This window comes from Megalobrama amblycephala, linkage group LG21, assembly GCF_018812025.1.
Source record: "Megalobrama amblycephala isolate DHTTF-2021 linkage group LG21, ASM1881202v1, whole genome shotgun sequence".
In the NCBI taxonomy this organism is placed as follows: Eukaryota; Metazoa; Chordata; class Actinopteri; order Cypriniformes; family Xenocyprididae; genus Megalobrama; species Megalobrama amblycephala.
Genome location: NC_063064.1, coordinates 29,626,077 through 29,653,438, shown reverse-complemented (window position 1 = coordinate 29,653,438; position 27,362 = coordinate 29,626,077). Strand labels below are relative to the sequence as shown.

The 27,362-nt window shown below is 34.4% G+C and overlaps 1 protein-coding gene and 1 long non-coding RNA gene across 4 annotated transcripts; one reads left to right on the top strand and one right to left on the bottom strand.

Annotated features, from left to right (window-relative positions):
* On the top strand, window positions 1-20,770 carry LOC125256649. 3 transcript variants are annotated; one of them, XR_007182159.1, is made up of 6 exons: window positions 33-107; window positions 14,671-14,698; window positions 14,822-14,875; window positions 17,636-17,726; window positions 17,808-17,906; window positions 20,508-20,770. It is a non-coding gene; the product is annotated as an uncharacterized LOC125256649 (long non-coding RNA). The 3 variants fall into 3 exon arrangements; XR_007182161.1 differs by having other exon boundaries at window positions 37-107; window positions 14,822-14,880; XR_007182160.1 differs by lacking the exon at window positions 14,671-14,698 and having other exon boundaries at window positions 1-107.
* On the bottom strand, window positions 101-27,362 carry mmel1 (membrane metallo-endopeptidase-like 1). Its single transcript, XM_048172818.1, has 24 exons — window positions 27,092-27,362; window positions 25,046-25,210; window positions 24,301-24,330; window positions 23,812-23,874; window positions 23,549-23,710; window positions 23,373-23,453; window positions 20,764-20,859; window positions 18,797-18,915; window positions 18,020-18,085; window positions 17,787-17,921; window positions 17,556-17,645; window positions 14,835-14,971; window positions 13,594-13,687; window positions 10,960-11,088; window positions 10,183-10,281; window positions 9,363-9,446; window positions 9,130-9,233; window positions 8,975-9,033; window positions 4,900-5,019; window positions 4,521-4,654; window positions 3,144-3,209; window positions 2,829-2,924; window positions 2,309-2,385; window positions 101-1,275 (listed from the first exon to the last, which is right to left on the bottom strand). Exons 2-24 carry the CDS (start codon window positions 25,200-25,202, stop codon window positions 1,176-1,178), a joined length of 2,298 nt encoding a protein of 765 aa, XP_048028775.1. The 5' UTR covers window positions 25,203-25,210; window positions 27,092-27,362; the 3' UTR covers window positions 101-1,175.

The window sequence follows — 27,362 nt, the reverse complement described above, 5'->3', positions numbered from 1 at the left end:
CAGAAGTTAATGATGCAAAAAGAAAGCCAAACCAGGAGGACTGAACCGTTGAAGAATGTCTCTCTGGATCTGATTCTTGCCCCTAAACATTGCCAAAACATCCATAGGTAAGTGTTAACAATAGCAACGTACCGAAGCGCTCCCTGGCAGAACGAACAGCTTGTATGAAACAAATATACAGTCTCGAGTTCTCGTTGACCTGTTGTAACTATTTTGTTCCAGTATTGCAGCGGCTTCCTGCCATTATCTGCTGGCTTTAACAGAAGTCTGTAGTGTAATTGCAAGGCAGACATGAATAGGATCTATTTATGGACAAAAACACATAAAGCTTAAAGCGATATGGTTTTAACAGTCTTAAGGTTGTCAGGTAATTGTCAACACGGGCCGTTTATGTAACGTTAAGCCCTCGCTTTCAAAGAAATACAGATTCTTCTGTGAAACGTAGTGTAGCTAGGACATACATTAGGATTATTTTCGGGAAAACAGCGCTCAATAGGACTCTCGCTTTTGCCTCTTACCACTGCATGCTTTAGAAAAAAAAATCTTATACAATAATCAAAATATTTCAAGGCTGCTTATTATGAAACGAAACACGATGCCTTGACTGGGTTCTATTCAAACCACAATCTCGTTCGGCTTCCAAGCCTCCAGTTGTTGGCTAATTTTGGGCTCGCTCAAGCACAACGGATATCTTCTTGGAGAGCCGACAGAATCAAAAGCCAACCGAGGGATTTATCCGTTTACATAATCTGGAAAAATAATCTGATGTCAATAAGCCCCCTCGTTACAATGAAACTAGTACGTTTACATGTATTTTTCGGTGCCAAAACTAATAATGTGTCAACAAAAACAGGCAAACAGGACGAAATCTTGCTTAAAAAGTCTCATAAACAGACGATGAAAAAGCATGCCTCTTTTTCAGAAAAACAACACCCTCACTGTGCACGTTCACGACGCCTGCACTTGTTGGTTATATGTGCGCTTTTGAAAGTTCACAGTAGACATCTATGCAGTCACACATGTAGGTGTCTAACACCTTGGTCATGTCTGTCACATCAGACTAACAGACAGGCAGCTGCCACTGCAGAATAACAGCACAACATAATATTCTCCAAGCTCTCCTAACCGCTGCCTCGTTTGTAAAATATACACAGACTCCCGCAACTCCGAAGTGGTTACCAAACTCGACATTTCTCCTCGGGGTTCATGGGAGTTCCTCGTGCACAATGAAATGCTTCGGAAAAAGCCTCAAAGTTCTGAAGGGAACCTAGAACCCTGTTCAACACAAAACAACATCAGTCTCATAAAACATGGTTAATTCACACGTAAAATGTTGCATTAAACAACAAAATCACTGCAGGATCTTTTCTCTTCGCCAACATCACTTTTCAAAACATCACTTTTTGTTTTGGTGATTTTTAGTGGATGTATGAAGTCAGTTATCCTCAAGTTCACACAAGTTTAACCACATGTTAGAACTGTTATATTATTTGCGCATCTATTAAAATATATAGCAACTGGGGTAAGGAAAAATAAAGTTCCTTTATATATATATATATATGTACATTACTGTTCAAAAGTTTTAGGTCATTAAGATTTCTATTCATCAAAGAATCCTGAAAAACTTTATCATGACTTCCACAAAAATAAACAGCACAACTGTTTTCAACATTGATAATAACCAGAAAAGTTTCTTGAGCAGCAAATCATCATATTAGAATGATTTCTGAAGAATCATGTGACACTGAAGTAATGATGCTGAAAATTCAGCTTTCAATCACAGGAATAAATTACACTTTATATACATATTCAAACAGAAAACAGTTATTTAAAATTGTAAAAATATTTCACAATTAGTTCTATCAAATCGATTAATCGTGATTAAACGCATCTGACATAAAAGTATGTGTGTATATATATATATACATACATATACATATATACATACATATATAATACACACATATATGTTTACAAACTTTTATGCAATTAATTGTGATTAATCGATTTGAAGCACAATTCACAATATTACTTTTAAAATAAAGCATTAGAATTTTTAAAAATCTTACCGACCCCAAACTTTTGCACGGTAATGTATAATGTTTGTAAAAACTTTGAGTTTTAAGATGCATTAAAATTTTTAGTGGGGAAAAATTTACGTTAGTTTCAAGAGTTCTTGCCAACTCATTTTTGCTTATTCTTTTTGCTTGTGTTTAATAGCATGTTTTATCTGTAACCTTATCGAATTACATTTTTAAGTGTGACATTTTTTCATTTTTAATTGACAAATCTTGTAGAAAGATCTTGCCTGTATTCCAGAGGGCTGTGTGGGTCTGTTTTGATCGACTGAATGGCATACTCAGGGCGACAGGCACCACACCAGACCTACAGAAAGCATGAGATATTTTTACATTCAATAAAATTAACCCAGTCATATTATAGTCAGCTGAACGCATGGATTTTAAACATATTATTTCTGACCTAGCATGCACTTTATGCCTGAATGTCATTTGTAGGATTCTGCAAAACAGATCAGTTGTGTATTTTAACACATATTTTGACATCTGCCTGTCCAAATAATGACATTTCTAATCCCAGTCCTTTAACGCAGTACTCATCCCATTGGATGACGTGATTCAGCCATTGATTTCATGCCTTAAGCACATATTAGACAGCCTGTAGTCATTTATTTTCCTGAGATTAAGCAGCACCTGTATCTTTCAAATGTCAGTTTAATTTGATGCGGTCTTTGTGAAACTGACCTTGCATGGGCATAAAGGTGAACAAATGCTGGCGTTTTAAAGTGCATGTAATTCATGGTCACATACCTGGGCAAAGTTCAGAAAGAAGAGCTGTTTGTGATCCATATCCAGTCCGGGAAGATGGGGCTCCTCGCCCTCTCTCTCCACCCACTTTATATACGCCTAATATCACACACACAAAAACAGATTCACATAAACACATTTTTCTGAAGAAAATAGTGCTTGTCATGAAGCTATAGGGTATTTACATTTATTCACTTAGCAGACACTTTTATCCAAAGCCACTTACAAATGAGGAACACAACTATGTGTTTGCTAAGGTGTTGAGTAGTTTTTATCAGGTTACCAATTGGTTGTTTAACGAGAATTAATGATACAAACCTTATATGCTTGGCGAACTCCACCGTTATCAGCAATATTCTCTCCTAGTGTTGTGATGCCACTGACCTGCAGAAACATGAATGTAACATTGTTTAGTGTTATTTTTGTGCTATTATAGTAATTAAGAATATTTTAATTTTAGTAATTTTTTTTTTTTCAACTTATTTTAATTTGGCAACATTACTATTTTTTTATGTTTTCTTTTATTTCAGCTTTATTTCGATTAATAAAAAAACTATTTGAATAACTTAATTTCACAAGTTTTAGTTATATTTCATTATTATATTATTATTTCATTATTATATTCTTACAATAATTCATAATATCATAGAAGTATTGGGATAAAAGTTTATAGTTCAGATATAAACACTGATGTCTACGGTAGTGAAAATCAAAATAGAGCAAATCACCTTTTGAAAGTAGCTTGATGCTTCAAATAATGATTGTATCATTTACATCATTACACCAGTATGTGGCAACAAAAAAAATTATTTGTCATTGAATCATTCATTCAAGAGATTTGTTCAAAAACACTGATTCATCCAGTAATTAAACAAGTGAAGTCTTTATGAGTGAGTCATTGAATCATTCATTCAAACCATTTTTTTAAATAAATGCCCCTTAAAAAAAACAACATGGTAGCATGAGTACACTAAAACTTTACTAAACATTTTTAATGTTTGTAAAAAGTTAAAATTCTTAATCTAAATGTAAACATTTCTACGGAAGAGGATTAGGGCCAAGCAATAATAAAAAAATAAAACCATCTCGAGATTAAAGTTGTTAAATTTCGAGAAAAAACTCGTTAAATTTTGAGAAAAAAGTCGAGATAAAATGTTGAGAATAAACTCATTAAATTATGAGAAAAAAGTCGTTAAATTACGAGAACAAATTTGTTAAATTACGAATTTGTTCTCATAATTTAACGACTTTTTTCTCCTAATTTAATGACTTTTTATTTTCGAGTTTTTTCTCGAAATTTAACAACTTTAATCTCGAGATGGTTTTATTTTTTTATTATTGCTTGGCCCTAATCCTCTTCCGTACATTTCAGTCTAATTTAAAATCCATTAATTTTTAGTGGCTAGAAATTTATTTTAGTATTCAATTTATACCTAGTTATTTTTGCATGCCCAATCAGCAGATTTTTTTCTATATTTAAGTGTGTTGAAAAGTTTTATGTCTGCAAAAGTTTTAATTTGCTCTGCATTTAATTTCATTGCTGCCTTGAATCTTTTTTAGGGCAGTGGAAATGCTTAGATCAGACCCAGAGCATGAACATTCTACAAGTACGATCTTCATATGAGTTTTATTTGTTTGTTTTCTGAAGTTCATATGCAGATTCTTTCCATTGTACTGAACCGAGGTTCAACTTACATTTTGGCCTCCTGCAAGTTTCCAGCTGAATTTGCCGTACTGTTCCACCATGCATTTAGATTGATCCTCAAACTGCTCCGCAGAGTAGTTGCTCCACCAATTGTTCATGTTCCCATCCTTGTCAAAATTCCGGCCTATGAAAATAAATATTTAATTTTGTGGAACACAGCCATATTTTAAACAGACAAGAGTTGTGGTTGCTCTTTTGCATGCTGCTTTGGTCCAAAGGAGAACAATTTATCCGTGATATTTAAAACCCCTCCTTTAGCACAGAGTTTAATACATCACCAATAAACAAGATAATCAACAAAATCACATTGTTTATTCATCCACAGCTAACTGATAATTAGTACAATCCATCAGATGAGACCCATTTTACCGTGGTCATCAAATCCATGAGTGATTTCATGTCCTATAACCATCCCAATTCCACCAAAGTTTAGAGCTTGCAGCTGTTTTTCACTGAAGAACGGAGGCTGGAGGATGCCAGCAGGAAACACTGAAGGAAAGAAAGATGAATGCATAGAAAGAGATAGAATTCAGCATAATGCATGGATAATTGACCAGGAAATGCGTTTTTGAGATACTAATTGAGTCACATGAGAAAAAAACTGTTAACTGAAAAAAAGTGTTAACTTTGGACACTTTTATGTCCCAGAAGTAGATTTTTGTTTCATTAGAACTAACAGATTTCATTTTTTTTCTAAAAACTTTTTTTTTTTTTTTGAAGGTCAAATTAACACTAGTTTTATCATTGCCCCAGACTCAGACTTTCAAAATATTATATTTGATTTTTAAAAAATATATACATTTCATGTTCTATAGTATGATAATTTAGCATGATATATTAATATTATCTATTATATTGAAAATATGATATTTGGGGACAGTTTGAGTACATTCTGAGAGTCAGTAAAATATTTAAATGTCTTAAAAGAAGCAAAATATCCATAAAGTAGATTTATTTTGAGAAAATGCATTTAATATAGTATCTTATTTAATGTAAAAAATCTTCTAAAGTATGATAATTTAATATAATATATTTAAATTATTTATTATATTTAAAGTTTGGCATATTTAGCATTTTATATATATATATATATATATATATATATATATATATATATATATATATATATATATATAGTGTACAAATTATTTATGAAGCCAAAGTGCTTAGTTGTGACATCAACAATTTTCCCAATCAACATTTCCCTTAATAATAATGTTTTGTTTTTTAATGTTAGCGTTCATGTTTACCCATGAGAAAACAGTGTCTGTAAAATATGAGACATGTAATGTTTGAAGAAAATCTAGGTAAATATCACTAAATATTTGTATTGTTGTCACACTGTGGCTGTGATGCACACGACGCAGGAGAATATCACTAATAAAGTCTTTAATTATAAATCAAACCAGGAACACGCAGGAGATAAAAGAAACAATAATCATTGAAACACAACCACGTTAACATTGACGATACCAGGGCTTAATCTGGGCTTAAATACATGGGGAGAGTAATAAATATAAAACTGAACAGGTGTGTAGGACTAATTAACAACCAAGGAAACCAACTAGGGAACACAGGCAGACTCAGGTAGACAGGAACAGGGAAAACAGAACCAAAACACACTGTACACGTGACAACTGTGTGTCATTTCCAATCGAGCTGTGCAAATGTCTGGGCAAATTATGCAAAGTGTGTTGTAATATCATATAATTGTATGCCATTAGGATACTGAAATTAGCCTTAACAACACATTATTCCACAAATGTTTAAAATGTCATTTCCATCACAGCATGCATGTTGATTTGAGATTTGGTGGAATGACATTTGTTGGTTGAGGAGAAATGTCAAAAGTTGGTGGACATCATGTTAGTGAACAAATTAGATAAATGAGAGTGTGGAAAGTGCTTTTTAAGAGACTCTAAAAGTGCTTATAGTTGAAATAATGTGATGGTAATGGTATACGCTGGATAGCAAAAGCACGATAGTAAGATCTCTACTGTGTACTGTCCTCCAGCTATAGAATATAGGGCTCAAAATGCCATCGTGCCGGCAGTTACAGCTGCCGCTCTTGTTTCTAAAATGGCAATTCAGCTTGAAGTGTTTCCCAGATTGTCCAGGAACATTAAAATGTGCAATCTAAGAGTAATTATGTGGAAATTTCTCCCGCTGAAAATCTGCATAATCACTTGGCTTTTGTAATCTCTGTATTAACCCAGCCTGAATAGCCAGTGCTTGGCGTCCACAGCCCATCTCTAGAAGGCACAAGCTTTGTGGGCACTGGAGCCTGAAACTAGCTTTGTTTAATCTACAAGAGAAAAGCACTACAGGCACTAGAGCCATTATGACAATGGGCTGAGAAAGCATTTATATTGAGAGCCCTCAACAGCTTAGGAGAAATCTGACCAGAACAAATACTTCACAAAAGACCTGCGTTTGGACAATGCTGCTTTTTTTAGTTTGCCTTCTCTAGTGGAAAGATCTGTTTAGTCCATCGTGAATCTCAGTGCTGGACTAGACTGGTTTGTGCTGGTCCAGCTGGTGGACTTGGAAAGGCTCTTTGCTGTAGATAGACTGGAAGGATTGTAGAGTAAAGGTGTGCATTCAGGCATTTTGTTGTTTCATTTTGTATCACAAACTTCCCAGTGGTAAATACGACTCGAGGGGCATTCATGTCCAATTTTTAACTAGGAAACTCGATAATTTAGACGTGAAGGCAGCATATTAAATGCTGTAGAGGTATTGTTCCTTGTTAGTTCATGTTAATATAGTAGAAAGCTTATTATAAAGCATTACCAAATTATTTATATTATAGAATACAGAACAGAATATGATATATTATATAATCAGGGCTTGACATTAACTTTTTTGCACATCAGCCACTGCGGCTAGTGGTTTTCCAAAGTCAGCATTTTCACTGGCCACAATTTTGACATCGATACCATGTGGAAAATATAGATATTTTTAATAGATATTTCATAATTTGGCAGCAGGTTTATTAGTCTGCTGTCACTTTAAGACCTGATGCACGGATCCAATATACTGTTACACATGCGTTTTCTTTATCTGTTTACGTTCATGTAAAACATAACTGACTGTTTTTACGTGAATACTCGCCTAGACCAGCTTTTGACACTATTTTGTGTGTATTTGACCAACCTGGTCTCATGGGAGAGACGTACCCGTGGGCACGTTTTCGTGAGACACAAAATTACGTATGTACGTCTGGCTGCAGTTTCCGACAGAAACGAACGCTAGAGGCTTTGGCTCGTTTTCACACATAATCCGGGGTCGGATTATGGATTCATAAAGACTGGTTTTGACGTCTCCTCGCGCAATATCATGTCACGACTTCAAAACGCTTCTTACCGGAGCGCCCGATTTGTAAACGAACGTACTTTGGACTTTCCGGCTCTACGCGTTTCCCTTTTTTTGGCCGCAACCAAGCTTGCTCGGTAGCTCGGCCGATACGGAGTTGAACTTACGACGAGGAGTCGATTCCCCCCCTGCCTGGGTACGAATCCCGTGAAAGGCGACTGACGGTAACAAGAGAGCTCAAAGAGAGATCTAAACGAGCTGTAAAACGGTACGATCCCAGATGCTTCTTACATCACGTTTGCTTTTGTTAACACTATCGGGTAGGTTTAGGCGTAGTGTCGGTGGGAAGTTATTTTAAAACGCAACGGAGCGCAAACGTCAAATCGAGAAACGCTGCGATTCGTCTAAAAATCAACGTCATAAAAACGTACCGCATTTACCCTATTATCTGCTCCGGCAAAAAAACAAAAAACGCTTTTAGCGCCGCTCAGTGGACATTTCGCATCGAAACCGCAGCGATATGTACTCGCTGGTACGTATTTCGCGACTCATGAGACCAGGTTGTATTTGACTGTTTAAGTGCAATAAACAGCAGAAAAGAACTAAATTTAGTACTGAGAGGCGGCTTTATGTGTGTGCACATAGGGTGTCAGCACAAAATCTACAGAAATGAGTAAAATTATGTGCAATATGCGCAATATGATACCGAAATTCAGGCCCTGTAATAACAATAATATTCATCCGGAGCAAATAAAATGAGGTGGGTTTGTGTGTCAACTCGCTCTTAGAGATGAGAGAGCGAGAAAGCACAGCTGATATCGTGTATCTTTTCTGCTGAAAATGAGTATTGGAAGCGTTTCAGATATTTCAGTATTGATATGTATCGAAAAATCTATATTTTTGACAATGCTATTTCACTTAGTTTATTATTTCAGATGCCTTTTTAAAAGGCTACAATTAAAAAATGTATATATTATATATAAAAATCAACCCGCCAAAGTGTCTAGTAGGAGTGACTGCGTTACACGCCACTGCTGAAATCCACCCGCATTTGGCGAGTGTTAATGTCAAGCCCTGTATGTAATATTCTATATGACTATATGGCTATATTTATAGTATATGAACTTACCAATCTGGTTTCTGTTGTGCGAGTAGAACGCGTTGACCACAGCTGCACCAATAATCCACCTACAACATTCACAGAGACAGAGAAAAAGCAATGACTCAGTGACAGGTCAAGAAGGGAAAAACTGTCTTTCAAGCATATATTCATGTGTTTCGTACATGTCAGGATCCACAGGCTCCCTCAGCTTTTTATGACCTTTCTGGGCTGATGCTGCCAGATTTTCCAGAATGTTCTCAAAGTAGTTCTCCTCACTGAAATTAAGCTGTGAGCAGAAACATAATACATTACATAGATGTATTTCTGTCTAAGTTGTCATCGTTCTTGTATTGATGTGAATGAGAGACAAGTAGGTTTGAATGGTAAGTTATTCAGAGCTCAATAGTTCCCATACGTGTGTGTATTCCTCGTCCAGTTTCTTATTTTCCTCCTCAAGGATGTGGTCGGGATAACCGATTTGTTCTGATATTGCCATTGCCTGCAAAACAGGAGGTTGGAAAGCGAGAATAGCTCAGACTGCAGGATAGTAAGAGCAAATATTATAATAATGATAATAAACATTACTTGCAGTACATTTCATGCAAGTGTTTTACAATAAAAAAGCATTATAGTAAGCACTAAGTACTTAACATAAAAGTGAATAAAAATACCATAATTAATAACATAAGATTAAAGATCAAACCCACTTAATAATGATAATAACAAGATAAAAGTAATATAAATGCATAGCAAAAATGGAAATTAAAGCCAAATAATGTTGATATATACTATTAATCTTTATTAAAATTGTGCTTAAAAATTAACTGGAATATTATATAATTAATTTGATTCAAATGTTTAATTTATTAACAAAGTTACTTGTGTCCTAATGGGTTTGTGAGGGAACTGCAGATGGTTTGTGAGTTGATGAAAAGCTAATAATTAGTTAAATCATAAAAATATAACAATTTTATAAATAATTTAATAATCAAATTAAAGCACTTTCTAAAAAAGATAAATTTTATTTACCTGCATGTCATGTGATCATTAACCGATATCAGAGAACAGTAAACATGCGAATGTGTTGTTAAATTATTGAAATATTAACTTAAAAGTACCTCAAGTAAATATTTTATCTCAAAGGGGTTCGGCTGACCAAAAAGTTTGGGAATCCCTGGGATTAAGGAAAGAAATAAAAACTCTTCGGGAAGTTGTGACCATTAATGCCATCTCACCTTCTCTCTGGCCTTCTCCTTGGATTGTTCATCCATCCAGCTCAATTCTTCCAATGTTTCCACATAAGCTTCCTGAATCTTTTTGATCAGTTCACCCACCTGAACAACAGCGGAGAGACACATTTCAAGTGAACATGAAATTGCCCTTTTTCACACAGCCAAAATAGCTATTTGCCTATTGGTTAAATAGTTGGCATATCATGCAATTAATCTGATTAAAATGTTAAAATAAATTATTTATTTTAAAAAAACATTATTTTATAAATACATTCAATAAAAATAATAATACAATTATTATTATTATTAAAAATTATAAAATTTAAAAATAAATATTATAAATAAATAAAAATGAATAATAAATCAGCTTAAAATCTTAATTGATTAATAGCACTAATTGTTTACTATATAAGGGAATAATAAATTATGTTTTTCAGAAGGCCTATGTCATGTCAGCCGAAAAGGAAAAGTCATTTTTCATCATTTTCATGAAAGATGATGATAATTTATGTTGACTTTAAAATGAATAAAACTATTTGCCTGTCCTAGAAATACTATATAAAGCCACATACATCTATATTCAATGCAGAGTTACATAAAATCATCCCAGATTAAAAAGAAACTTAAAAAACTGAGATGACTTACAGTCAAATCACTGAATCCAGTCTAAACAATCCATGTCAATCTGATAATAGCTGATTGTGTAAAGAATTGAAGGAGGATGTTCCTGTTATGTCTAGCGGTGTGTTTTTTAGGGCCAAGTTGGTCTTTTGGTCTTACCATGCGTTTGCTGTTTCCAGAGAAGGTTTCCCGGACGTACAGGGCCCCGACGGCGTTCTCCATGTTGCCCTGGACGTAACGGACACAGTCTCTCCACCTCGCCTCCTCCACTGTAGTGCCATGCAAAGCCTGAGTGAACACACACAATATGCAATAAAATAAATGGACCAAAATAAGGTTGAGAACACCCTGTATGCCTATAATGTACATCCAGTTGGTTGTTATCGCAGAATAAAACCAAACAAGGTCATCAGGACCCTGGCATGAAGTGGAGGGGCATTGCATCACCCCGAAGGGGTTTATTTTATGATAACAACCGGCTGGATGTACGTTATCCCACTTATAACATGGCTACTTCCCAAATAACACCTGTCTACACCGGATGCGATGGTTGAGCTTGAGGCTGTCTACACTGGACACGACAAAGTGACTGTTGCAAATCCATTTGTTCTTCATGTCAGAAGTAGCGTGAGCTCTTTAAGTACATAGGGCATCAGTTTACAGTCGGAGATTTGTTGTGCCGCTCCGTATCCAGTGTAGACAGCATCACTGTTTATAATGGATTCCGTTTTCTCTTGTCCCGTTGCGCCGCTCATGACAAGGTGTAAGTAAATAATTGCACACAAAATATAGATTTTTGTTGAAATATTTAATCAGCTCATAAACACAAAGCTTCTGTCAAGAAAACAGTAGCTAACAGTTGGCTTTTAGCCAAGACAACTGAACAAGTTCAAACTAGACAAACATTTAAGGGATAAAAACCAGTCATACCACTTATTACATGGTTTTTCACCATATAAATAATTATGGGTACAAGAGATAGTAATCTGAGATGAAACTGTTCCTGGCAAGAAGATCACAGCAACAACATTGCAGGACTACTAATATACTGAAGTCCTCCGATCTCCATTGCTTTTGATGACGGTTATCGGGGAATAACCTCGGAATGTAGTGACAGACCAATCAGAATCAAGTATTTCAGAGAGCCGTGTAATAAACATAAATATAACCTATAGAGGGCATAAGTGCCCGTCCCCTTTTTCAGAGGAGCTGGTTCCAGTATTTTTTCCATTCATTTATCCCATATGGATTTTTAAAAAGTCTTTGTTAAAATGTTATAGGCCATGAACCAAGCCAATCAGCAAAGAGGTGAATCACAACACTACAAACTTTGATTTGAAGCAAAAATGTATTTGAAAATTGGACAAAAAAACAACTGTGACATACTTAAAGGTGCCATAGAATCGAAAATTGAATTTACCTTGGCATAGTTCAGTACATGGAAATGACATACAGTGAATCTCAAACTCCATTGTTTCCTCCTTCTTATGTAAATTTGATTTGTTTAAAAGACCACTAAAGAACAGGCGAATCTCAACATAACACTGACTGTTACGTAACAGTCGGGATCATTAATATGTACGCCCCCAATATTTGCATATGCCAGCCCATGTTCAAGGCATTAGACAAGCCAACGTCTGGATGTGCACAGCTGAATCATCAGACTAGGTAAGCAAGCAAGAACAATAGCGAAAAATGGCAGATGGAGCAATAATAACTGACATGATCCATGATATCATGATATTTTTAGCGATATTTGTAAATTGTCTTTCTAAATGTTTTGTTAGCATGTTGCTAATGTACTGTTAAATGTGGTTAAAGTTACCATCGTTTATTACTGTATTCATGGAGACAAGAGCTGTCGCTACTTTCATTTTTAAAACTTTTGCAGTCTGTATAATTCATAAACACAACTTCATTCTTTATAAATCTCTCCAACAGTGTGTAATGTTAGCTTTAGCCACGGAGCACAGCCTCAAACTCATTCAGAATCAAATGTAAACATCCAAATAAATACTATACTTACATGATCTGATGCATGCATGCAGTATGCATGATGAACATTTTGTGAAGATCCATTTTGAGGGTTATATTAGCTGTGTGAACTTTGTTTATGCAATGTATTAGAGTCGCGAGCTCGGGGGCAGGGAGCGCGAGGATTTAAAGGGGAAGCAGCCTGAATCGGTGCATAGTTAATGATGCCCCAAAATAGGCAGTTACAAAAATGAATTAAAAAAAATCTATGGGGTATTTTGAACTGAAACTTCACAGACACATTCAGTGGACACCTTAGACTTATATTACATATATTACATTGTGAAAAAGCATTCTAGGGCACCTTTAATGGTTTACTGAGGGAAAGAGCTACAATCCATGAAGCACATATCCAAATATTTAGGTATTTTGAGAGCATAGGAAGATGGACCCGATTACGTCATTTGCAGTGCTTCATGGGAGTGAGTGGAGCTAAAGAGCTATTCTGGCATGTTTTGATTGTAGTGACTCTCTGATTGGAGGAATTGTCTGCACAGCATCATGGGTAATGTAGTTTTTCATCAGGAATTCTTGTTAAACAAGATTATTTTAAGAATAAATTGAAATAATACAGGCTGACGGCTTCAGCATAAGCAAATACCGTCGATTAGCAACCTCGTAGCTCACAGTAGGTCTGTCTTTAAAGGTTTATAAATCAGTTTCCCTATAGATTATTCCCTATTTCCCTTTCTCTTTTGGACTGAAACAGCAGTTGAATGCCATGAGAGCTCTCCTCTGTTTGTTCAGAGTGCGACTGACCTTTCTGTAGTGCGCTCTCACGTCTTTGAAGCGACGGCTCATACTGCTGACCCTCTCCATGATGAGCATCCATGCCAGATAGTTCTGCAGAGTCCTGCGGAGATCACAAATGTGCAAACCATTTAATGCCATACAGCATAACACTATGCATTTTGACATTTCATTTACATTTAAATTTACATTTAAAGTTTTTGTTGTGGATTATTGAAGCAGTGTTACTGTTAGCCAAAAAACTTAATTGAAATAAGTTTTTTTTTTTTATTTAAGATGAAAAAACTTCAATTAATTTAAATAAAATAGTTTAAATATTAAAAATACTAAAATATAAACCTAATCCGCCACAAATACAGGACTGGATTGACATTGTAAAAAGTATGGAGAAAATTACATTCTGTATAAATAACCAAAAAGATATGTTTGTTGACTTTTGGTCCAAATGGACAGTTTATAACTCCTATTGAACCAAATGTTTTTTTGTTATAGAACATATGTATTGTGTTTATATATAAATATTGTGCCTACATCCCCTTTCTTTTGTAAATAGTTTTTGCTATGATTGGAATATAATTTAACGAGATATATTGATCGTGAAGAACTTTTTGAGCAGTTTGTTTTTTAGAAATGCTGTAAAAGTGACAGATGTCATAAACAGATGTTATTGATAGATGATAGATGAAATTGTATCTCTTTCCAATAAAAATTTAAATATATAAAAATAAAAATATTTGTAAAATAAATATTTGTAAAAATGAATAAAAACAACAAAATTTAAATGAAAACTGAAAATATAAAAATTAAAATAAGAATAAATACTATAATAGCTTAAATGCAATGTAAATCACTTTGGATAAAGCATCTGCCAGATGCATAAATGTATATTAATAGTGTAGAGAAATTCTAAATGGAATCTCCTTAATAATTAAGTTGTGTCTCCTAGACATCAATAAGAATAATTATGTCTGAAACTGTGTTCAGAAGTCAGAGATCTCAATACAGACTCTTTCAAAATCAAATGCACAATCATTTTATAGCTCTTTACTCTCATTTGTGTGTCAATGATTTTATTTTTCCTTTTAGCAATTTTAGGAGAAGCACAGGTGACAAAGTAAGTTTGAACATAACTTTCACCTTTTAAGTTTCTCATCTCTGAAACCACTGAACCTCTGAGCAATATTTATGTCTTCTGGATGACCATAATTGACATGACAATTTTTCATGTGTCAAACAGCTAAGAACATCACCTGTGACTGTGCTTGGAAAGAACATCACGGAGCTTCTCCAGGTAAGGTGAGCAGTACACAACAATGGGTTCTTCGGGTTGCACCACAACTGACACGCTAGACATGATACCCTGGATGTAGCGTGTCCAATTAAAGCCCTGACATTTCATAAAGAGAAACAAAAGAAGCATGTGTGCTCTGTTGAGAAAACACAATCTTATATCAACGGTCACTGAGCTACGGAAGAGGATTAGGGCCAAGCAATAATAAAAAAATAAAACCATCTCGAGATTGTTAAATTTAGAGAAAAAGGTCGAGATAAAATGTTTAGAATAAAGTCATTAAATTATGAGAAAAAGCTCGTTAAATTTCGAGAAAAAAATCAAGATAAAATGTTGAGAATAAAGTCATTAAATTACGAGAAAAAAGTCGTTAAATTACGAGAACAAATTTGTTAAATTATGAGAAAAATTTTGTTAAATTTCGAGAAAAAAGTCGAGATAAAATGTTGAGAATAAACTCGTTAAATTACGAGAAAAAACTCGTTAAATTTCGAGAGAAAAGTCGAGATAAAATGTTGAGAATAAAGTCATTAAATTATGAGAAAAAGCTCGTTAAATTTAGAGAAAAAAGTCTAAATAAAATGTTGAGAATAAATTTGTTAAATTACGAGAAAAAACTCGTTAAATTTAGAGAAAAAGGTCGAGATAAAATGTTTAGAATAAAGTCATTAAATTATGAGAAAAAACTCGTTAAATTTCGAGAAAAAAATCAAGATAAAATGTTGAGAATAAAGTCATTAAATTACGAGAAAAAAGTCGTTAAATTACGAGAACAAATTTGTTAAATTATGAGAAAAATTTTGTTAAATTTCGAGAAAAAAGTCGAGATAAAATGTTGAGAATAAACTCGTTAAATTACGAGAAAAAACTCGTTAAATTTCGAGAGAAAAGTCGAGATAAAATGTTGAGAATAAAGTCATTAAATTATGAGAAAAAGCTCGTTACATTTAGAGAAAAAAAAGATAAAATGTTGAGAATAAAGTCATTAAATTATGAGAAAAACGTCGTTAAATTACGAGAACAAATTTGTTAAATTATGAGAAAAATGTCGTTAAATTTCGAGAAAAAAGTCAAGATAAAATGTTGAGAATAAAGTCATTAAATTACGAGAATAAAGTCATTAAATTACGAGAAAAAAGTTGAGATAAAATGTTGAGAATAAAGTCATTAAATTACGAGAAAAACGTTGTTAAATTACGAGAACAAATTTGTTAAATTATGAGAAAAATGTCGTTAAATTTCAAGAAAAAAGTCAAGATAAAATGTTGAGAATAAAGTCATTAAATTACGAGAATAAAGTCATTAAATTACGAGAAAAAAGTTTAGATAAAATGTTGAGAATAAAGTCATTAAATTACGAGAAAAACGTTGTTAAATTACGAGAACAAATTTGTTAAATTATGAGAAAAATGTCGTTAAATTTCAAGAAAAAAGTCAAGATAAAATGTTGAGAATAAAGTCATTAAATTACGAGAATAAAGTCATTAAATTACGAGAAAAAAGTTGAGATAAAATGTTGAGAATAAAGTCATTAAATTACAAGAAAAAAGTCATTAAATTACGAGAACAAATTTGTTAAATTATGAGAAAAATGACGTTAAATTTCGAGAAAAAAGTCAAGATAAAATGTTGAGAATAAACTCGTTAAATTACGAGAATAAAGTCATTAAATTAAGAGAAAAAAGTTGAGATAAAATGTTGAGAATAAACTCATTAAATTATGAGAAAAAAGTCGTTAAATTACGAGAACAAATTCGTTAAATTACGAATTTGTTCTCATAATTTAACAACTTTTTTCTCGTAATTTAATGACTATTCTCATAATTTAATGAGTTTATTCTCAACATTTTATCTCTATTTTTTCTCGAAATTTAACGACATTTTTCTCGTAATTTAATGACTTTATTCTCAACATTTTATCTCGACTTTTTTCTTGAAATTTAACGAGTTTTTTCTCGTAATTTAATGAGTTTATTCTCAACATTTTATTTCGACTTTTTGCTCGAAATTTAACGAGTTTTTTCTCAAAATTTAACAACTTTAATCTCGAGATGGTTTTATTTTTTTATTATTGCTTGGCCCTAATCCTCTTCCATACTGAGCATCATTTGGAGAAGCATTAAAATAATAATAAATAACTATAACTATTGACCAAATTTGACATTATTACATTTATATTCTGGCTGCTAAAGACTGGTGGGAAATCATGACATTATTCAAAATTATTTTGTTCTATTAACACCCATAGTTTCTCTTCAGGTTTATAAACTACCTTTCAAAAGTTTGGGGTCAGTACGATTTTTTAAAGAAATTATTTGGATGCACCAAATTGATAAAAAGTGACAGTAAAGACATTTATAATGTTAATGATTTGTGCATGAAATCATATTAGAATGATTTCTGAAGGATCATGTGATGATGCTGAAAATTCAGCTTTGCATCACAGAAATAAATTACATTTTAAAATATATTTAAATAGAAAACCGTTATTCTAAATTGTAATAACATTTCACAATATTACTGTTTTTACTGTATTTTTGATCAAATGGAGCTTTGGTGAGCATAAGACTTGTTTTATTTTATTTTTTTACCATCTTTTTCTGGTGCAGTTTTCATTTATTACATTAAATACTGATGAGGACCAAGTGTAAAAGAAAAAAAATTGCTTTTCTGCGCTTACATTGAGGTTGAAAGCTTGCTGCACTTCTCCCAGTGTCATTTTGTTGTAGAGCACGGTGATGTCGTTGCGTTCTTCTGCAGGTGAGGTAGCCTGTTGAAGCACAGAGCAGAAAACAGATGCAATCGCTCACATGATTCATGCATGACATTTACAGCATCAGAACGCTTTTGGGTAACTTAATGCATGCCATTTTTTTGGTTGTTGTTTTTTACCGTCTCCAGTTAAACTCACGTTAGCGATGTCTGTCTCCAGCTCCAACACTTGAGTCATGTCCTCCCACACTCGCTCTTCATCCTGGGTCAAGTTCCTGTCTTCTCGTGCGATCCTCGCCATGGAAACCATGAACTCCAGGTAGGCCTCGCGCACCTGCCCACAAAGATACATGACGGGGGAGCTGCTGATTCATGTAATTATAACAAAAGCATTGAGGGAGAGAATGCCTCTCCCAAAATGACACAACGTACCTTCTTATAGTTCCCATCACTGAGGTAATAATCTCTTGAAGGCATTCCTAGTGCTGGTTGGTCAACCTGTGCAATCAGAAAGATGTAGTTTAATGACAAAGTCATTTGTTATGAAAAAGCATGGTAACACTTTAGTATAGTGAACACATATAAACTATGAACTATGACTTTACCCTCAATAAACTCTTAATTTACTACTTATTAATAGTTTGTAAGGTAGTTTGGTAGGATTAAGAAAGTAGAATAAGGTCATGCAGAATAAGGCATTAATATGTGCTAAATAAGTACTAATAAATAGCCAATATTCTAGTAATATGCATGCTAATAAGCAACTAGTTAAAAGACCCTAAAATAAAGTGTTACCAAACACATATCTACATCGCTTTTGTTGGGTGCAGCATGCATAAGATCATCCGTTCATAATTAAACCAACATAAAATCACACACTCTGTTTTATTATCTCATGCTCCAAATGGCATTTTAATCAGGGTGTATTATGTAAAATAAATTGCAATTAGCCACTGTGTGTTTTCAAAGGTGAAGCGCCACTAAAACAACCAATCAAACTGACATAAACACTTTGATGCTGAATGATTACCATATTTATAGACTACCAAAAAATGTCCAAGAACATGGTTTTGCATATAGGTACCATAGTTTGCACCATCATACATGTCCAAAAAGCTAGGGTATTACCATCATACATGTCTAGAAAATATGGAAGTAGTACCATAATATTACATAAATGTAAATTACACAGTATGTTCAACAACTTACATGGATAATGTGGCGGCTGGAGTCGCGATCATCTGGCCACACAAACATCTCAAGCACGGCCTTCTTATTGTAACGTGCGTTCAGAACAGCCAGTGTGTCCTCCAGGCTCCACGCTTGCTCTGCAAGATCAAAGTTTTGAGGCTTTTAGACCATGTCTGTTCGCTTTGTCTACATAATTACATAAGCGTGCTCCCCAAATAAATTTTGCACAGATGTGTGTTTATTATGTTTAGTTCTGACTCTATTATCAGCGGCTTTCAACCTGTGAGAATGGTGCTGTGTTCATGACATTTCAGAAACATGGAAAAATAAATGTTGTCAAATGCAGTCATTGGTGTGCATAACTTTTTGACAAGTGCATTTCAGATCACAGCAGTATTTCATGCACAGTTTTGTTTGTTTTCAAAGTGATGCAGAATTCCCCGCCCCTCCTTGCAGCTGCTATCTGATTGGTTGCATTATTTAAGGCCACACCCCCTCCAGAACCCAAGACCATAATGGGGAATTCGGCATAACAATTGGGGCCAATGGATTCATTCAGTGAATGATTCTTCAGGCTGATCCAAATAACTCTTTTCAATTGATTCATAAGAATCGACTCATTTGTTCAGACTACACAGGCTGGGACTGGCAAACATACAGCATGATCTGTGTAGTCCGATTCGTGAACAAATGAGTCGATTCTTATGAATCAGTTGAAAAGAGTTTTTTGGATCAGCCTGAAGAATACTTCACTGAATGAATCAATCAGAATTGCAACTGAATCATGAAATGACTCACTTACTGAACTGCAAATTCCATGTCAACGCATCATTACTTCAATATAGTAATTAGAGCTGGTTCACACAGAACACATTTTGCATTCAGTTGCACTGCTTTTAAATTGTTTTTTTTGTTTTGTTTTGTTTGTTTGTTTCTTGCATGTGATTCATCAGTGCATGTTTTCCAAAGAAAAAAATGGGAACACTTTATTTTAGGGTCCAAATCTCACTATTAAGTTGCTTATTAGCATGCATATTACTAGGATATTGGCTGTTTATTAGTACTTATAAAGCAGATATTAATGCCTTATTCTGCATGAACATATTCTACATCCCATAATTGAACCCAATACCTAACCATAACTACCTTAATAATCAGTAATTAGGAGTTCATTGAGGCAAAAGTCATAGTTCATAGTTAGATAATAGTAAGAACTGGACCCTAACCAAAAATATATTTTACTTTTCATCCAGCTTTCTCATTTGTGGTTTCATTCTCCATTTCGCAATCCAGTTAATTCCCAATGGATACAAGCAAGTCCTACATTTTTCTTGCTTCACCTACAAATGCATCACATTATAAGTAAAAATATGTTGCGAAGACTGTTCCAGTAACCACAGATGATGTTAAATGAGTGCATTGCACATCATCACTGGTCAATTTCTGTATTATTAAAAATTCTGGGAAGAAACTATCTTAAAAATTACCCCTAAAACCCAGTGTACAAAAATTACTTAGTATCATAATTACAGCCTGGTTTTCCAAAGGCCAGTTATGGTTAAACGTCTCCAACAGCATTAATGACCTGTCCACTGCTTTAAAGACACATAATAAATCTGTCAGCAAAGGCTAGAGTGTGTGTTTGTGTGTTTGGGTTGATGTCTGCATATGTAGATTCTACGCCAGCGATCTTATTCTATTACGTTTAATTATTCTGCCCTCTCTCAAGGTCTATAACGAGCCACAGTGCCAATCATCACTGTCTCATCCTCTCACCCTCCTCGACACGGCTCTATCTCACATGACAGATGAGCAGGACGGCCACTGCTGGGTGAAACCACTGGGCTTTTCCATCAGTCTAGCGTCTTATCAACACCCAGCGACAGCACGGCTGAAGCGATTGCATTTATCCCATTTAGATAAGCCCAAGATGCTGCCATTCTCAGCGAGAGTGAATTAGAGACGGCCTGCGCTATCTCCAGTACCTGATGTGCCGTTCCAGACCTCAGAGGCCACGGGCCAGTCGCCGATACTGTCAATGAGCCTGAGAAGAGGCTGCGAGTCGCGCTGCTCTATCAGAACTGCAGGGGGAAGCAGAGAGACAAGACAATGTTGGTTTTGTCCACAAATCGAGCGGAACAGCAACTTAGTAGGTGGCCTGAATTTTCAGTAAAGAATTAAAACCAGTGTTATTTTAGTATTATTTATATACTCTTATAGTTTTTATTAACAATAATAATTTTGTCATTTTTATTGTTTGTTTCAAATATATAAAGTTTTTAATGTTGTTTATATGTCTAATTTAATATGATTTAGGACAAACCATGTGCAAGTCAACACCATTGCTGAGTATTTTCTCTTTAAAGCTTCAGTTTCAAAAACGCGGTTTAAAATTTCTGGTGTTTCTGACGTCACAAACTACCTTGTAACCAATCACGTCAACATGTGATCATCAATGTGTGGATCTCTGAGCTAGTGTGAGTGAGTGGAGGCGGGGCTAATTTGCATATTCATAAAACTGCGTATTCTAAATGAGGCAAGGGTGTAGAGTTACATGCATAGTGCGTCAGCTCATTTCAGTTCTTTAACAACTTTAAGATTTATATTTTATTTCAGCTTTATTTCAATCAACAAAAATCATTTTAAAGGTGCCCTAGAATCAAAATTTGAATTTACCTCGGCATAGTTAAATAACAAGAGTTCAGTACATGGAAAAGACATACATTGAGTTTCAAACCCCACTGCTTCCTCCTTCTTATGTAAATCTCATTTGTTTAAAAGACTTCCGGAAAACACGCGGATCTCAACATAACACCGACTGTTACGTAACAGTCAGGATCATTAATATGTATGACCCCAATATTTGCATATATGCCAGCCCATGTTCAAGGCACTAGACAAGGAAAGGCAGTATTAACATCTGGATCTGTGCACAGACAAGGTAAGCCAGCAAGAACAACAGCGAAAAATGGCAGATGGAGCAATAATAACTGACATGATCTATGATATCATGATATTTTTAGTGATATTTGTAAATTGTCTTTCTAAATGTTTCATTAACATGTTGCTAATGTACTGTTAAATGTGGTTAAAGTTACCATCGTTTCTTACTGTATTCACGGTGACAAGAGAGCCGTCGCTATTTTCATTTTTAAACACTTGCAGTCTGTGTAATGCATAAACAACTTCATTCTTTATAAATCTCTCCAACAGTGTAGCATTAGCCGTTAGCCACGGAGCACAGCCTCAAACTCATTCAGAATCAAACGTAAACATCAAAATAAATACTTTACTCACATAATTCGAAGCATGCATACAGCATGCATGACGAACATCTTGTAAAGATCCATTTGAGGGTTATATTAGCTGTGTGAACTTTGTAAATGCGCTGTAATATAGTCGAGAGCTCGTGTGGCAGGGAGCACGCAAATTAAAGGGGCGGTGCGCTGCCAAAATCAGTGTATAGTTAATGATGCCCCAAAATAGGCAGTTAAAAAAATTAATTAAAAAAAATCTATGGGGTATTTTGAGCTGAAACTTCACAGACACATTCAGGGGACACCTTAGACTTATATTACATCTTGTGAAAAAGCATTCTTGGGCACCTTTAATAGTTTTTGTTAACTATAATAACCCTGCAACTAATCAGATCAATTAGAACATTACAATGTTTAAAAACTCATCCAATAAAGCATTGCTAATAATGTAACAGAATCAAAAATGACAATATAAAACACAATCGATTTGAAATATAAAATGCAATATATTCATTAAAGGCACAACATGTAAGATTTTTGGATTAAAATATTGAAAAACCACTAGAACAGTGTTATATATTTTGTGACTTGTGTACTTAAATTATCCCGGATGTTTCCAATAATGTTTAAATCCAGAGAAATAAGCAATTTTAACCAGGGACACGAACCATCAATGACATCATACCCACGTGACTCCTGGTTTCATTTTGTAGAAACCATGGAAACACCAAAGACGCTTTAATATATTATGTGTTTTATTAGACAAGTGCGCAGCTGTTTCAACTAATCATGTTATATAGCTCAACACAGTAAGTCTTATTGTTTAAATCTCGTTTTCTTGATTTACCGCGATTACCATGTTTTACCATGGCTAATATCGATCTAGCTTACTGCAGTGTCTCATATGGACAGCGAATGGACAGAGTTGTGAAGACGACACTTCCCATGATTCTGCGAAATCAGGGCATCATCAAGCTACACCTTTGTTTTGAATAAGTGACCTCTAGTGGTGAAAAATTACATATTGTGCCTTTATGTTTATTGCAAATATACATGCACATAGTTATGAAACTGAATCATGTCATGCGATGCTTTATGGGATTGCACACTATACATGTAAAACATATAAAACAATGATTATTGGAGCATGTTTAATACAATTAAAATATAATTTCAGTCTTTCTACTGCAAAATATCATGTTTAATTCAGTCATTTCTGAGTGAAAACCGTTTCAAAGTAAATCCTATTTTTATGTGTAGTGGTAAATAATAACAGAGTCTATATATTGCATAGTATAAGTAGATCACAGTATGTGTTTTAATGTGTGTGTACTCACTCTCGTTCATGCATGAGCTGTAGAGCGTTTTGGCTTTCTTGAAGGCCTCTCTGTCATCCTTACTTTCCATCTCCAGAACTCCTGTGAGATAATCAATCAACACCAACAAGAAGAAACTGTTTAAAAGAAATCTACACAAACCCACAACACTCATCGTGATTGTTGACGTAACCGACCCTTGAGCACAATTTCCAGCTCGTCTCTCAGGATATTGAATACGCTGTGGAGCGAGCTGGTTTCTGGAATGACGTGCCGCTCGATCCAGCCTCCGCATGCGTACTGATAGAAGTTCTGGCACGGCTCCACGCTGGGGTCCATGTTCTGGAGCAGTCGGGCCGCTATATCATTGACAAGAACCCAGACATGAGCCAATAAATCATTTCAGATGTTGAATACAAGTTTCGAGATGGTATATAAAAGGAAAGCTTTCAGACATTACCGGCAGTGACACACTGTGGGGTCGTACAGACATTGCTGTCAGCTTTTGATCGATATTTCAGCCCTGTTGTGATGTGGTGAGATGAACAACACAATTGAGGTTAATGTCTGACTGAAACGCGGCTGAGATCATGTGACATAATCCACTCAAAAGTCCAGCTCTATAGTGAGAGCTTATTGCTTCAGCTTAACATTGCGGGTAGTATGTAACTGGAAAACTGGAATAATTTAATGCAATTTATTGAAATAAATCTATCGTTTGCTCATGCGAAAGGTTAGGCATTAGAAATACATTTTGTAAACCTGACATTGTGGCATATGTGTAGTATATCCACTGTATATAATGTGCAATAATATTGTACAGTACATGGAGTGATTAAACAGAATTTATGGCAAAGCAAACCTCAAAATAAAATAAAAAAACCTCAGATTTAAATGATAAAATCTGCCAAACTTTAATATTTATGATCAACTTAACAGCATACTTTACCTTTTGAAGAATCATTTATGTTAAAACGCTCTGAAATATAAAAAGAAAATGCAAGATCTTAAAGAATATAATCAGATGCAAACCATTCGATAGATGCTTTAAGTTAGTTACATTTTTTATATTTTAATTTATGTGCAAATTTATGAGATATTATATGATAAATATACATATGATTAATCGATTAATCGTGATTAATGGCATCTGACAAAAGTTCGTAAATATACATTTAAATATATGTGTTTGTGTGTGTGTATACACATATATTTATACATATATTTACAAACTTTTATGTTAGATGTGATTAATCGCGCTTAATTGATTTGACAGTACTTATATAAACTTTAAAAGTATATATAAAATAAGTATGTATAAGTTATAATATTTATTTTTTAATATATATATATTAAATAATAATAATATATATATATATATATAATAATAAATATATATAAATGTATTAAAAAAATTATAGATATATATATATATATTATTTAATATTATATATATTAAATAATTTGTGTGTGTGTGTGTGTGTGTATATATATATATATATATATATATATATATAATTAAATAATATTATATTTTTTATATATTTCATTAATATTAATTTTAAGCTTTTTTTCATTCTCGTTGCACAGAGCTGCTCCACGTGGGCTATAAATAAATGAATGTTTGATGTCTTTTTTAATGGTTTTGAATAGCATTCGAAATACTCGTGATTTGCAGCAGAAATGTTTCCCACCTCTCAGAGCTGAAGTGTAGAGCACTATGAGTCCAGCCAGAGCGCAGCTCATCAGAAGAACAATGACAGACAGTCCGATCTCCACCACAGTCCAGCGATGCTTCCTCGGTTTAGTGCTTTTCTCCATGATATCCATTTGGCTCTCTGATTTTCCCATTCTTGGAGCTGTGGAATAGAGTATTAAAGTGTTTGTGGAGTGGGCCGAGAGCGCGCGTAATTGCGCATGAACGCGCGTGTGAGCGCAGAGAGCCACAGGTGGAGCATCAGTGCATCCTGTTTTCGACTTTTTCCTCCAAAGAAACAACGATTTTTAATGTGGAAGCTGTGTAGCTAATGAACAAGAGGCTCATTAAGAGATTTCACTGAGAATTAGGACTACACGTGATATATTTACACATTTCAAACAATGACCCCACGAATTTCAGTGACTTTTCCAGTCTTTCTTGACGATTACATTCACTAAGATAAATATATATTTAGAGGTGAAATTTTATATATATATATTTACTTTGATAATATGATATAATTCTTAAATGAAATGACGCATACAGTAGAAAAGATGCGGGGCGGTTGATTTATAGCATGATTTAATGCATCGATTGATTGGATTGTGAAAAGTGGGCGTTACACACCAGAATGGTCCAAATCAGAATGCGCGTTCACTACTACAGCACCAGATTTTTAGCTATTCAATAATCTGCGCGCACTAAGTGACATCAGCTCAAATGGTGGAGCATGTTTTGATTTGTTTCTCTTCTTTGGAATAACCTGCAATGATGAATCGTTAACAGTAGGACCCAGAATGCATATTAAGAAAGAAAATTGACTTGAAGACATTAGGCAAGCAAAACATGAGGCAGTTAATGTAGCTGATAAAAAGTTAATGTAGTTGATCTATTAATCGTTATATGATTGCCATAATGCACTCAGAATGAGAAACCGCTTTGTTCTTGTTTAATTTTTAATGACGGCTAGATCCAAGCAAGGGTATGAGTATGAACCATTCTTGAGGTGTCTTCATCCCTGTCATAAAATGTTTGTAATCTGTGGTTTTAGAATTGATGTTTTGCTTCATGTCAGCCTCAGCACTTTTTTTTGTGTCTTGGAAGCTGGAAAGTGCTGATAAATTTCCTGCAAAATTTTTAATTTCCTGACTCATTTGATGTCTGAAGGCAAAACAATAATCATAGAAAACAGGCTCATAGAAATTAGTTTCTTTTCTATTATGTTTTTGTTTTAAAGCTCTCAGCTAGTATGCACAAGGCAAAAAATGCACATTTTTTATGTGTTCATATTGATAAATTCAGACTAAATCATTGTAGAGACTATTTGGCATTAAACTACATGCGGAAAATCATTAGAATCCAGAATGTTTCTTCTTCTTCTTCTTTTTTTTTTGCATATATTTGATGCTATGAAATGCACATATGTGTTTTGAATATATATTGTGTATATTGTCTGTCCTAAATATCTGCCCATATCAATAAATTAGATTGCCCACATACACCAAACAAAAGTTTAGCTTTTCTGCAGGTCAAAGGTCAATTGCATTTTTTAAAGTGTAAATATTCCATTCCAAAATTACATAAAAACTGCACATTTAGTAGTGATATACTGTTTAAAATAGTTTTAAATAAAGTATAGCATGCGTATTTCATTTTAACTGTCATGTGTGCAATTTGCATTTATCATGGGAAGCACTTACAAGTACAGTTCATCTGCATGTATGCATTAAGAAAATTAGCTGTTTCTTTTTCTTACAGAGTAAATGATGGCTTATGGCTAAAGAGTCACATTCAGCAATGCCATTGATCAAACAATCTAGTCAAGAAAAACCAGAAAGCAGCACAGAAAAGAATCTGCATTACTCTAAACAACGACTCAATAATTGATGTGCAAAATCAGCGAAGCATTAATTAAAGTCCTTTTACAAACAGCCGTTTGCATCACCTCAGCACAAAACTCCACCTGTAAACTACAGAAAAACTATTCCATTCAGTTCCGACACAAAACACCCTCATGCTGTAGAATGTGAAGCTTCCGTACCTCTCAGATGATGGAGTCCTTGTTGGCCCTGTTAGGACGCCTTTCAATTTCCCAAACACCCCTTCTGAGTTTGCACCCAGAGCTGGTGTGTGGTGAAATGAAGCAGCGTCCGACAGCTGGGTGTCGGAGAAGCTGTCTGTTCTGATGTTCCTCTGACTGAGTGACTGAGTGAGTGAGGAAAATGCAGAACAGAGGAAGAGAGAGGGAGGGATGTAAAGGAGGAGGGGCGATCGAGGGACGCTGTTTGTGCCTGATGATGGTGGTTTTGAGG